Consider the following 14,620-nt stretch of genomic DNA (forward strand, 5'->3'; position numbering starts at 1 on the left):
CTGGACCCGGAAACCGCTTCGCATGATGTCACACTTAACAAGGGGATTAGGTCTGTCTGAGCTGACGTATGGACCCTTTTCACATTTCTGGGTTTCTCAGTAGCGGAAGTTGTCATAGTTGGGTAAACATAGAGTGCAGTCAATGGGAGAGTACAACAAATACATTTTACAATCCTATTTGCTGAAATAATCAAATAAAAACTCAACGAGGGTGTTATCAAAACTTGCAGAAAAAGGAAAAAAATATGAGACTGATAACGGCAGCCAGAAGAGAGAACAACATCAAATGTTTTGTATTGTACCATAGACACTGAATTGGAAAAACCTTGCAAGTGGTAATTAGTTTTAGTGTTTTGATGCAAAGTTGATATAATATGTATATAAATAAATCAAAATTCACAAAGGTTTTAAAACATTAAAACATTCAAGTATTTAAGATTATGATGACTATAAAACATCTTAACAGTCTTGTGAAAAGGGTCCATTGGGTGTTGTTAACATACTAAACCACACCTCTACAACTGTCAGTGTACTGGACTTTTTTTCTGGAAATTTTTTTGAATGAACATTACAAAAGCACATAAATAATTCATACTAACCAATGGAGTATTGTAAAAAAATAAGATCTGTCAATACTGTTCTCATGGTGACTTTTCTGTCCACTGAAATCTACACTAAATAGATTCATTAGGCTTAACAGAATAATCCGACTACATGAACCGATACATTACAAATACTCTTTACTAAGCAGGGGCAAAGCTACTGTAAAAATCTGGGGCTCTATTTGTGACAATATTCAATGAGATTCTTTAGTCAAGATTGAGTTTTGGGAGGGAAGAGGAGACCGATTTAGGCCTCTGGGCCCAGTCTTCAGCATTTCCTGCTTACTATACACCTGTAAGCCACAGTTGGCACTTGATGCATGAGCAAAACACCCCAGATAAAGTATACAGATTTCTTTTTATGGCAAAAATCTTAAAAATATTTAAAAATCTTAAAAGTATTTAAAACTTTAAAAGTAAAAATCATGTTCCATGAAGATACTTTTGTGAATTTTGTATAACAAAACATAATTTTGATTAGTAATATGCATTGCTAAGTGTTTCATTCAGACAACTTTGAAGTCTGTGACTTTTATCTCTGTGTTGATGTACTTCCAACTGAAATGGAATATTGAGTAGGGGCGGGGATTTCTTTTTTGCATCATTGTGTAATAGTAACGGTAAAAGGGGTGTGGTTAAAGATATGACATACAGTTGCTATGGAAGCCCTCGGCTTAACGTCAACAGAAGAACCCCTGGCACACCAAGCGCAGAAGCAAATGGTCAGACTTTAAATGTAGATTTACATTTTTTCATTGGATTAACTTGCATTATCCATTTTAAGAGTAACAATGTGAGCTAGCAAAATAAACATTGTAAATTTTGATTTCATGCAGACTTTAAAGGTAATCTCAACCTAATATCTCCTATAATTACAAACTACATCAACGAAAAGCTTGTTTATTTAGCAAGTGATGTTCAATTATATATTTTCTTTTCGGCTTAGTCTCTTTATTAATTAGGGGTCACAGCAGAATGAACCGCCAACTGATCAAGCCCGTTTTACGCAGAAGATGCCCTTCCTGCCGCAACCTAACACTGGGGAACACCTATACACTCTTACATTCAAACATACACTACAGCCAATTTAGCTTATTCAATACCACATGTCTTTGGACTGTGGGGGAAACCGGAGCACTCAGAGGAAACCCATGCAAACACTGGGAGAACATGCAAACTCCACAGAGAAATGCCTCAGCAAGTGATGTATACACTTTTTTAAATTAAACTTACGATGGGTTTGTGATCCAAGGTCACATATCATTCATTAAAGGTCAAAGCTGTACTCAAGCATGATGATTATTCAAGTTAAAGAGAGTGTCCCAAGAAGTGAATTATCATACCTTTTAAAAATTCTAGGATTACCACTACGGCTAGTCTATACTGATGCATGCACATACCAAGCCTAATGGAGGTCTATTAAGGAGTCAGACAGGACTTTAAACCAATGCATTGGTTTGGAGAGGATTAGCCTGCTAAACATAGACAGATAATAACTTACTCGGTCAACCACTAGAGCAAAGCATGAATGAACTTCCCGCTGATCCCTAAAGGGAAGAATCATTGGTCTTCATGAAATAGGCACTTAATGTGAATGGGCTCAACACCTGTCTGTTCTGAGAAAAAAAAATCCTATTTTTATTCAGAGTGTGCTTCTAATAAATCAATAAACCTTTTAAATTTTATGTGTAGCTTAAGTACAAGTTAAAATGTCAAGTTAAAGTCTGTCTTAAAAAAAACATACCTCTACGTTAAGCACAGTGTGCAAGCTGTTATTCTATATTTTATTGTGATATTTAAAAATATTTAACTTTTTAAAGATTTTATGATTTTTACAATTATTTTTATTTAGGGGAACTCCTTGATAAAGACCCCCTCGAAAAGGCGATGGTTCATCTCAAGGGGTTATCCTATTTTATAAAGTAAAATTCATATTTACTAATATCTGTAGGCCTAAAGTAACTTTGGTAAACACTTGCTGTGTTCCTTTAAAAGGTATCCTCTATAAATTTACTTCGATTTCATATTGCATGTTGGTCTGTTGCATGAAAACGATTTGAAGAGTTTATTATTGTACATTTGATTTGGTATAGTTCATGAACTAAAAGCATTGTGAGCACTGACTGTCAGGATGCCATTGACTGTTTTATATTTGGACTAAGCCGTTCACTTGCTTGATTAGTGGTTACCTAAGCGTTCCAGGTAGAGAGAGAGGGAGAAAATGCTGCCAAGTGTGCGACTGAGGGCACAAATGAAGAGCCACTTCAGGACAGATCCAAAATATGACAGAAAGTTTTTGTTCTCCCAAGAGATGAAAGAGGAATGATGAAAGTGATCAGCGGAAGTTGATTGATCGATCGATTAGCCTAAAACCAATCGCTCAGGAGGGAGTTTAATGTGGGCTGACCAGTCGTCTTTTTGTTTCACCTGATTGGCTATTTGACTTCGGGAAACCTGTTTCATATTGAAGTTATCTGAACTTTCGCCGTGGACATGGGCTTCTTGTTATTAGCGGAGTCGGTGGGTTGTTTATGTAGGCTACATTACTTTATCCAGTGAAGTTGCGGTGGTTTGTCCTCGTGTCAGACAAACATGCGGGACATGAACGTGTTCGCGCGCTCCTCCGTGCTCGCCGCCGAGATGATGGATGTGTTTGATCGCACTCACACGGAGAAAGAGCTCGTCTTTCAGTCCAAGGAGCTGTGTAGAGACTTCATTCACTCCAGGATCACGAGAGAAGGACTGAGTTGGTCAAAAGTCGAGCTGGACCTGCCAGAACCGCGCGGAGTTCTTGTAGACGTGTCTGTGGTGCTGCTTAAACTGGGTAAGAGAAGCAGGAGTGAGTGGGAACTGAAAGGAGATCACCCAAAAAATAATATTCAGTCATCACTCTCTCTTTACCTGCTTCAAAACTGTTTGAGTTAATTTCTTCTGTTGAACAGAAAAGACGATATTTCGAAAAATGTTGGCCTTCCATGTTTGTTTTTCCTAAATCAAGTTTCTAACATTTTTCAGAATATCTTGCTTTGTTTTAACAAAAATGAAAACTCATAAAAGTTTGGAATCACTTGAGGGTGAGTAAATAGTTAGTATGCTTTATTTATTTATTTATTTATTTATTTAATTTTTGGTAAGGCTATCACTTGAAACTCTTAACAGGTGTGTATGGTAATGTAATAGTACAGTAAGCTATTTATCTTCTAGGTCAGCCTTCAGATCACGCAACTTTCTTCCAATTTTTGTAAGTTGTTGTATTTGGAGAAGTATTTATTTTGTTTCTGATGTCATGATTCTGGACCTTTGAGGACAACCAAAAAATAAACATTTTGCTTGAATGACCACTATTCTGAATACTGCGAGTTTCTGGTGAACACACCCCTCTCAGTATCGGAGCATATTTAAAATTAAGATTATATTTTTATTGTAACTTAACAACAAATGGATGTTTAACAGTTTACGATGTATCGCATACTAACACACCACCACAAACAGATAAAAGAATATATAAAGATCAATAGACGCTCTCTAGAAAGGTAATATGTTCAATGGTCAGTGCAAAAATGGAGTAAGACAACATAGTGCTGAATACAATAAAAGGTGTATATATGCATTCTATATGTTATAGGATATCAATGCATGTCAAGGTTGTATTAATTAGTATGGGTTTAAGAAAAATGTTAACATTTGCTTTATTTCGTAACATTACTTCCAAGTTTTAAATAAATATATATTGTCATTTAGATAAATGTTTTAATTTGTTGCAAATGGGACCATAACCACTTTCAAGGTTTACAAAAGTCAAGGTTTTAAAACCGCCAAAGTTTTCTGTTATACTGTTCCTAAGGTATATGCAAGTTGTTGTTTTTTTTTACGTTTTTCACAACTATTCTATTTAGTTTTTTAGGGCAGCAGTTTCTCCAGCAGGAAATGAAACTCTACATCAAAAGCCACTGGTCCAAAGTATTTTAAATGTATCTCAAAATAAAATATACTCAATGTTCAATGAGGAAAATGTTTTAGTTTTTTACCCAGACATTTAAACAGAACATATTTTAAAGCTGTAATTACAATACCGTGAAACTGTGAGATTTATATCCAAGGTTATCATGCTGTCAGAATCTTATACCGGTCCATGCCTAGTTGCAAATGAATGTAAACATGTCTGACAAAAACAGCACCTGTTTTGTTGTATTCTGCCAAAAAAGTTCTAAATGACATTTTTATTTGAAATATCATCATTATTTTCCAGTATAAAACCAAACATGTTGTAGATCTAAATCCAAAAATAATTTGTACAAACAAATATGAAGAAATATGTCAAGTGTAAACTGGAAATGTGTATACAACGTTTGTGGTTTTGCATTTGGAGTTCTTGAGAGACAGGTTTTATGATGTACAGTACATGTTTTGGAGGATAAAGAGGGTATAGGTACAGAATTGAAATAATGTTACTGGTTTTGCTTTTGTTTTACAGGTGATGAACTGGAGTGCATGCGTCCATATGTGTATCGTAATATTGCAAAGCAGCTGAATATCAGCGTATCGGTGGAAGCTGTGGTTTCAGATGCATTTCTCTCGGTAGCAACAGAAGTCATAGCCATGGGTAAGTGAGTGGGATAACAATATAACAGAGGCCTGTTTCAGAAAGGAAGTTAAGTGAAAACTCTTCAATATGTTAATCTTGAAATGAGGGAAAATCTTGAGTTTTTTTGTTTCAGAATGGTAGGTATGTCAAACATGAGAAAGAGCTGTCAGTCAAGCCTGTCTCTAAAAGGGAGGTAAATTATACTGTCACCATAGTAACTTTACTTTCAGTCCCATCTCATTTTTTTTTTAAGTTTAAGCAATGTCTAAGTACTTTATTTACTGATTCAAACTGCAAAAATGCTTTTCTCACGAAGTATAGTGAGGATAAATTTAGTGGTGTTGCCATAGATTACGGCTTTTTAAATGCTTGGTTGAAGTGGGGATGTTATGGGACTTTATGATCTGATTCCAAAACAATCCTTAACTTCAAAACTTCTGCTGTACATTTACATTTTTACAACATTACATTTCAACCAGAATTAGAGTTTACTTGCTTGTCTTTAATGATTGGATTCCATGTATGACAGAACTTTCATCTTAAAAACATTTTATTAAAGAATTGTTCTGCTTGAACCGGCTTTAAATGTAATAAAAAGAAAGATTACAAAGAGTAATTATGAACAGTAAACTTATTTCATAAAACCACATTTATTTTCTTAAAAAATATACGATTTTTAAAAATTTTTAAAAATTTGTTTCCTTAAAATTTACTTTAAGGAATTTATTTTAAGGAAAGAAATGTACAGCTAAAGTCAAAATGAGTAGCTGTCTTGTGAAATTATAATTATTTTAAAAATATTTCCCATATGCTGTTTATCAGAGAATATTTTTTTCAACACAATACATTTAATAATTTAATAATTAAAAACTAATTTCTACTAACTAGTTTCTTTGGTCTTGGTCATGATGAGTAAATCATATTTTACTAGTTATTTTGCAGGTTACTAATATTCAGCTTAAAGCATGAAGCAAGTTTTAAAACACAGGAATGCTTTATTATTTGCAGCACAGTGCAGTAGGCCTAGATCACTTTCATTTACAACCCATTTACCGACCACAAGCCTTCACTCGTAATGGAGTGTGCCATAATGGTCATACTATCCTTTCTGACCTTTTAGTGATTTTATAAAACCACTGACACACTGGACGAGTAGCACAGCTCTTCACAGTGTCTATATAATGACCCAAGTTTTCGCTTTTGTGTGTGTAAGGAATTTGGATAGTGTACTGAAGCTGGTGTCCTGACATTTTATCCTACCCATCAGATTATGCTACTAACACTGTATTTGAATGGTTCTGAGGTTGGGGTTTAGGATTAGGTTGGTCAGGGCATTATTACAGCTTCATCTCATACTACTCCACATTAAAATTTACACTGGTAGCAAAATCTGATGGGTGGAATATTGCGTCTTCAAATTGTGCTACATACTTTTTGAATGGGAAGTAGGACAGTCTGACAAGGTAGGATCAGAAGCGCAGAGCTTTGCCTGTTATTATCAGTCTGTTCAAATTCTTTATCATGCATGTGTGTATCTATCAGTATCGTTTTTTGTTTAGAACGCAATCTTAATTTTAATACAGAATCAATTCTGAACTTTTAAGAATCGATTCAGAATCATTAGAGAAAGAATCGTAATGCATTGATTTTTATTTTTTCCTTCCACATTTAACTTCTCTTCACTTAACTTTATTCATTCATTTTCTTTCAGCTTATTCCCTTTAGTCATCAGGGGTTGCCACAACGGAATGAACCACCAACTTATACACTCATATACTACTGCAATTTTAGCTTATTCAATTTACCTATAACACATGTCATAGACTGTGGGGGAATCAGAGAAAATCCTCACAAACACAGGGAGAACATACAAACTCCACACAGAAATGCCAACTGACCCCACCAGGATTCAAACCAGTGACCTTCTTGCTGTGAGGCAACAGTGCAGAAGGGTACAGAAGACCGAACAGAAGATTAGAGTTAGCTAAACCTCCTTATTGAATCGTCACCTTGGTGATGTGGGCATGACTGACCTCACTGGCCTTGCATTAATAAACAAAATATTTTTTAAATAAATGTAATAAATATTAGTGTTAGTAATTATTATTATTATTATTATTATTATGTATTAGTACTAATAAATTCTGTGCCTAATTGGGGCTTTTTTGGTGGGCAAAGTGATAAACTGCAGAGTTGCACGTAAGGCCATCATGACTACTATAAATGGAGTGAATTCAGAGATTGTGGGATGTGTTCCAGATGTAAATTAAGCAATGTAAGCCTGAGCAGGGTCTGAGCTTCAGTCTTGGACGTTAATTTCATTATGTTTGTTTTTATTAAATTACAGTGAAATGGTCTTTACTGGAAGAGCAGTTGACTTGAACCTATTGTTGCATTTGAGAGGGCTATTTGGTCATCTGCTTCTCTCAGGGTTTAACGACAACTTCTTTTTTCAGAACATGAAAAAAAAAAAGAAAAACCCTAAAAAGGACATACCCACATTCTTCCCGTTGTACATATTTGGTCGCATATTTTATCTTGGTTCTAATTCTATTGATGCACATGGTGGTCCACAACCATGGAAACATCACTTCTCTCTGCCCACAGTGATCTTGCAAACTTTTATGTCCTCTATAATGTACTCTAGTTCTGTGAGGAATTATCTCAAATGAAAGCTGAGAATGGAGGAACATAAACAATGGTCATTGCCTCTTGGCACATCATTAAATTAAGCGTTTTTTAAGACTTAATGGTGTTGGCCTTCCTGTTACTGTCAGCACAGCCGAGCTGCATTGCTTTGTAGTAGAGCAGGTTGCAGTTTAACCCTTCTTCTACTAAATAAACTCCGTATTTAAAAAAATAATATTTTTTTGCATAAATCTGTTAATCAACCTTAGTCCAAAACTACTAAATGTTTTTAAACTTTACAGGATTTTAACTCTTTAATCACCAAGTTCACAAATGATGTCACTGATTTGGTGAAAAAACACATACAAAATGACATTTTTTCAGCATAAAAGGTAATTGTGGACTAGATTTTTTGCCTTTTATCACAGTCTTGGACATGTGAATGATGAGCAACTACATTGTTGTACTGTTGGTGGATGTTTCTGCATCATTGACTTCCATATAACCACATTTGATGGTGCATAAATACACAGTCTTTGTTTTTAATTACTCCATGTAGGTCTCAGAGCTAAAATGCGTATTTTGTAAAAATATAAAAATTTCCAGTCCACAGTTACTTTTTATGTTACATTGCATCTACATGCCAACTAATTCTCATTAGATTACAAGTAGACTGTTAGGTTAGGGTTGGGGTTAGTGTAAGTTGACATGTACTTGCTAAGTTTCTTATAGTCAGTTAAATGTCTGTTGAAGGAGCATATCAACATATTAAGCTGACAGTTTACTAATTCTCAAATGGACCATCAAAATAAAGTGTTACCCATAATTTTTAAATGTGGCAATTAAAGAATTAAAATCCAGTAATTTTCTAGACAATTTAGTAGTTTTGGTCGGGACTGAGGTTAATTAAATTTATGCTAGGAAATTTGAAAAGAAATTTAATCTGATGCATTTTTACAAGTTTAATTCGGTGGATGTTTTCATCCCTAACATAACAAAAGGGTAGTAAATCTGCCCAGAGTATCATTGTTTTTTTCCCCTCAAATTATATGTGAAAATAAGATTTGCCACCATAAATCATTCTGCTTGCTGAAACACAGAAAAAGTTATGGCCAAATTAAGAATCAAACTCGCCTCAGATGATGAAAACATCCCAACAGTACATAAGGGTTAACTGTTTAAGTTGTACACAGTAAGCTGTAATATCCTATATAACAATATGTCAATATTAATAGATAAAATATTTATAGCAAAGAGTAGTTCAAATGACCTGTGTTAGTTAAATAATCACAGTGAAATGGGAATGTTGAATTAATTCTTTAAAATACATTTTGGTGTTAAATTTCCAAAAGTGATTTATATTGAGGTATAGTGTGCGCCTTTCAGATAGTATTTATGAGAATAAAATGCTAAAATATAGGTGAAATAATGATATATTGTCATTTAGAGTAATATGGGTGAAATAATGATATATTGTCATTTAGAGTAATATGGGTGAAATAATGATATATTGTCATTCAGAGTAAATTATATAATTGGGTAGATCTGAAACTACATATTTATTGACTTGTACTTATTCAAATATACAACATGACTAAAATTTTAACATACTGTATGTTAAATAATAAACAAACTTTGTGCTGACAATTGGGTAAACTCCAGTTCGAAGGATGGATGCAAAGATTTAAAATGACATCCCTTTGGGGTTGTAGAGATGCTAATCTTTTATTGTGTTATAAATGGGAATATTTTTACTGCTTTTAAATTGTTAAGAGGATGTTATTTTAGTTGATATTGTCTATAAATCATGGTAAAAAAGGATTATTTTGTTTAGGAAAAAAGTGAAACAGGACACATTCTCTAATGCATGAAAAAATGTAAATCTCATTTGTTCCTTTTACATTTGCATAAGATACGAGCAAATTGACATTGAAACCCGCTGTATAAATTACAAGAGGGCATTTGAGGTGCTTAGTTTACCTAAAAATGAACATTTATTCACAATTTACTCACCCTTAAGTGGTTTCAAACCTTTACGAGGTTAACACAAAAGAAGATATTTTGCAGTAAGCTGAGAACTTGTAACCACTGACTTTCATGGTAGGAAAAACCAATACTATGGAGGTCAATAGGTTAAAAGTTTCCAGCTTTCATCAAAAATTGTTCCTTTGTATTCAACAGAAGAAGAAACCCTAAACGGGCTTGGAGTAAATAATGACAGAATTTTCAGTTTTGGGTGAACCGTCTCTTTAAAGGCAATGCTTTTCTAGCTCTGCTCATAGAATGTTTTTTACTTTTAAAGGAATCACATGGGGTAAAGTGGTGGCCATCTACGCTGTAGCTGCCGGGCTTGCGGTGGACTGTGTGCGACTGGGCCATCCTGTCATGGTGCACACTATTGTGGACAGTCTGGGAGAGTTTGTGCGGAGAAGTCTCGTGCCATGGCTCAAAAAGAGAGGAGGATGGGTAAGTGCTCGTCCTCTGTACTAAACCAAGACCTATCCTGACCTCTAGAGGCCATGTTGTTGTTGTTATCCACCTGCAGACAGTTCCCCCAAAATCGAAAATTCAATAAAAAATCATTTACTCATCGCTTACTCATTTTGAGTTTCTTCCTTCACAAAAGAAGATAATTAAAAGAATGTTGGAAAACGGTAACTATTGATGTCCATATAAGGGTTCCCAAGGCCATTGAAAGTCAGGGAATGTTTTTATGTCCAAGTCATAGAAAATCAAGGATTTTTGTTTGTCACTTTGAAATTGAAATTGGCATTTGTCAATACTATATCAAGCTTTATCCTCACGTTGTTTAACAGGTTTTGCCTATTTTTTTGGTTATTTTTTTGCACCACTTTTATTTATTTTTCACTCATCCACTGGCCATCACTTAAGTCAAACTGTAGCTGCTAACTAAAGCAGACACTCCAGGAAAATCATTTATAGAGCTATGAAAATTACAACTTCAAAGACTGGGTGCTTGTTTCTTTTTTTTCTTTTTTTTAAAATCTGAAATAAATTATCTATTGTTGCTCTCTCAGTGACAATTAAATTCATGACAACTATTTTAGATGCGTACATAAAAATATTCTAGCTCAAACTCTTTTAAATATTATGCAAAGTTCGACAGTGCCTTGTTTTTCCATTCATTATAGGCCATGGAGGTTCAGCTTTTTAGTCAATGAAAATCAGGGAATTTAACACTTGGCTGCCATAGAAGTCAATGGAACTCATTTCCAAAATGTAAAAAAAAAATTTTTTTTAAATCCTGTTTTGTGTTCAACCTCAGGAAAAAAACTAAAACTAATGCGAGTTCATTTTCATGTATCAAAAATGATATTTTGCTCATTTGCTTATTTACCCAACAATGAGATGGCTTTTTCCAGTTTGTTTTCCAGCTCGTCAGAATACAAAATGTGCGATAAACGGATTATACATTTATTCTGTGCAAACCCAAAAGGGCATAAGGTGTGTTTAAATGTATGATTTGTTTGTTTAATGTGTGTATTGATATAAAACAGGGGTCACCAACCTTATGGAAACTGAGAGCTACTTTTTGGGTACTGATTAGTGTGAAGGGCTACCAGTTATTAAATAACACATTTTTCTTAATTTACTTTTAATTATATGTTATTATTAATAATTAATAATATTCATCTATGTGAAGACATTGATCATGTTAATGATTTCTCACAGTAGTTGTCAACAATGATTTAACAAGTTAGATAAATATCAATATGCAACACTTCATTTGTCTGAAATTGTTTTTAAAGTTTTTTTTTTTTTAATACATTATATAACTTAAAAGTGCTCTGGTGAGCTATTTTTAGAACAGGCCCGCGGGCAACTCATGTGAACCTGGCGTGCTACCTGGTGTCCCCAACACAACTCGTCCCATAATGTGTGGAAATTTAAACCACACTGAACTGAACTAAACTGAACTTTAACTCTGAAATCTGGACTTTACTAGAACTTTGAAGCTGCTTTGACACAATCTACGTTGTAAAAGCGCTAAAAAATAATTTATTAAATTTAATTTATTTAATTTAATAATCAATTCATGAATTGAATTGAATAAAGGTAGCATAAATAATCCTCTCTAACACTGAGGAATCTACTCAACTTGTTTAAATATTTTTGACAAGTATGATTATTTTGCATTTATGTATTTCAGAGTAAATCACACTATGCGTGAGTGTCAGACAGACACTAACATGAGCTGCAGAGCTCATTAATATTCATGGCCCTTCCAAATATGGTAAAAAACAATTGTATTAAATTAGGGTCAATTCCTTGGGTTGGAAATGGGCCTGTAAAATGGTTTATGGAGAATTTCTGCACTTACCTAAGCCCACATACGGTCTATTTAGATCAAAGAATTTAACATGTATCAATCCATTCTGTGGCACATTCAAAGAAAGTTTGTAGCTGAAACCATGGCTCTTTGTGAATTATTAAATGCAAATCAACAGCTACTCGCAATAATCCCAAATAATTATGGTCATTTGAAGTGAACTGGTGACCTGTGCACGAAACATTAATAATCAGTTTCTGCTTTCATTTTATAGCATTCATTTCTGTGATGCATTAAATGACCAGGTTTTCTTTGTCTTTCCCAGGTTGACATTTTAAAATGTGTGGTGAACATGGACTCTAGAGCTCATGTCCATTGGTTATCGACAGCAGTGTTAACATGGAGGGAATTCATAAAGACTATGTACGTCTACCTGACGAAGTAGACTTGCGCATGAATTCATCGTGTTGACCGAGGACTCTATCTTTCCCTCTCTGAACTGTTTGTGGAGTAAACGGCCCCTCACAAAGGTCACAGCACAATCACTCAGATTTAACTGCACCCTAATCATCATTTACCTGCTTGTTTCTTTAATACTATTCAAAAGACTGAAACAATCACTATGATCTGACACTGTGTGGAGGGGAAGGTGCTGGAGTAACATGATGTCTGTCTTCCTTTGGTTTAAATGAGCCAGAAATAAGGTAACAGGTAACGGAGTTGGGTGGATTCACCCTATACTGAGGTTTTATATTGAATGAATGGAGCGGTGAGTGAAAAGTTTGACAGTCGTCAGATTTTTATTTTTTACAAAACTGCGTAATTAAGATGATGTTTGGAGTGTCACTTTGCACTTTCAGTTTGTACAGTTTGTGTGTGTTTGTGTATAACACTGTTGTCACCAGCTGTACACATCTTGAAATAAAGGTTTTAATGTGTGTACTGAGAAAGAAATTGACTGTTTGTACAGAGAGATGTCTTCAAGAAATATCAGGGATATTGTGTTTAGCTAACAAAATGATTAATCTACTCTGCCATTAAAATGTTTTTTTAGATTTTTTTTATTTTGAAAAATCAATAAGACAATATGGTCATTTGTTCCTCAAGCAGCATTAAGTTAGCACAATTTGAAATGTTAGCTGTTTACATATTTTTTGTGCCACTTTTTCCAGGGTTCTTTTATTAGGGGCCCAAGCACCGAAAGTGTGTAGGCACCTATTGTATTAGTTCCAGTTCTTCTTATAATTCCGGCTTTCTCTTCTGCTCTGATCTTCAACAACAACAAATTTGGACTCTCTAACTCAAAGTAGCGCCACCACTTGTTTAAAGTTTCACTTAGGTTTATCTTTATAACTTTTGAACTGTATGGGCTACAATCAAATGTTTTTCCTCTGATTCCTTGGCTCAGGCCGATTCAAATACACCCTATAATGTCAATTTCTGTCATGAATTTTTTTTTTCGCTATTTACATTTTTTCATAAAACCTATTTGACTAAACTCATCCTAGTTTGTCCGATTTTCACCAAAATTAAATCACATGACCTTCAGACCATGCTGACCATTCAAGTTGGTTAGGCGATCCGTTTTTAACTTGCGAACAAATTTAGCGTTGAGCTTGCAAAAATTGACTTAAGGTGTTATCTCCATAATGCATTGACGTATTTACACCAAACTTGGTGTATGTTATTACAACCATGGTCTGAAGTGAGCTGCAGCGTTTCGGCAGACTGCCCCCTAGTGATCCGGAGATACAAAAAAAAAAACTTGTTTTGCTTATTCATTTTGTACAAAATACATAAAACTGGTCTCTTTACATCCTGCGGAGCATGCCAAGTCGAAAGATGTCTGATTTTCCTAGGTCAGTGGTTCTCAAACTTTTTTCATCAAGTACCACCTTAGAAAAAAATGGTCTGTCCAAGTACCACCAAAATGAGCAGTATTGAAATACAGTAATACAGTAGCGTGGTAGGCCCAGTAAAGGAGCTACAACTCTGCACAGTTAAAAAACGTGGCAGAGTACCTCAGAAACATAGGCTATATGTCATATGTGGCATATTATATACATCATTTTTGATAAATTTTGAAATGTGTGTAGCATGTACATGACATATTTCATTCCTCCGCGTACCACTAGAAGGATCCTGCGTACCACTAGTGGTACACGTACCACAGTTTGAGAAACACTGTCCTAGGTCAACCATTTTGGTATCGGCCATTTTGAATTGTCAAAAATTATGTCTGCTCTATTTTACGGACACATTGGCGAATTATAAAGATCAGTATGGCTGCGTCTGAAACCGCATACTTCCATACTATATTGTACGCTAAAATCAGTATGCGAGCCGAGTAGTATGTCCAAATTCATAGAATTTGAAAAACAGTATGCAAGAAGTACCCGGATGACTTAGTACTTCCGGTGAGATTCTGGAGTGCGCATCCCATGCACGCTGCGCTATCCCATGATGCCCTGTGTGCGAAGTTCTGAATGGGAGTGAAGCGACAATTGACGCAAG

At 34.8% G+C, this 14,620-nt stretch overlaps 1 protein-coding gene across 1 annotated transcript; it reads left to right on the forward strand.

Annotated features, from left to right (window-relative positions):
• The first annotated feature begins 2,843 nt into the window (after positions 1 to 2,843).
• Positions 2,844 to 13,056, forward strand: bokb (BCL2 family apoptosis regulator BOK b). Its single transcript, NM_201185.2, has 4 exons — positions 2,844 to 3,426; positions 5,077 to 5,205; positions 10,118 to 10,281; positions 12,432 to 13,056. The coding sequence occupies exons 1-4, from the start codon at positions 3,204 to 3,206 to the stop codon at positions 12,549 to 12,551; spliced, it is 636 nt and encodes a 211-aa protein (NP_957479.2). The 5' UTR covers positions 2,844 to 3,203; the 3' UTR covers positions 12,552 to 13,056.
• The last annotated feature ends 1,564 nt before the right edge of the window (positions 13,057 to 14,620 follow it).

The sequence above is a fragment of the Danio rerio genome, chromosome 2 (genome assembly GCF_049306965.1).
Source record: "Danio rerio strain Tuebingen ecotype United States chromosome 2, GRCz12tu, whole genome shotgun sequence".
Lineage (NCBI taxonomy): Eukaryota > Metazoa > Chordata > Actinopteri > Cypriniformes > Danionidae > Danio > Danio rerio.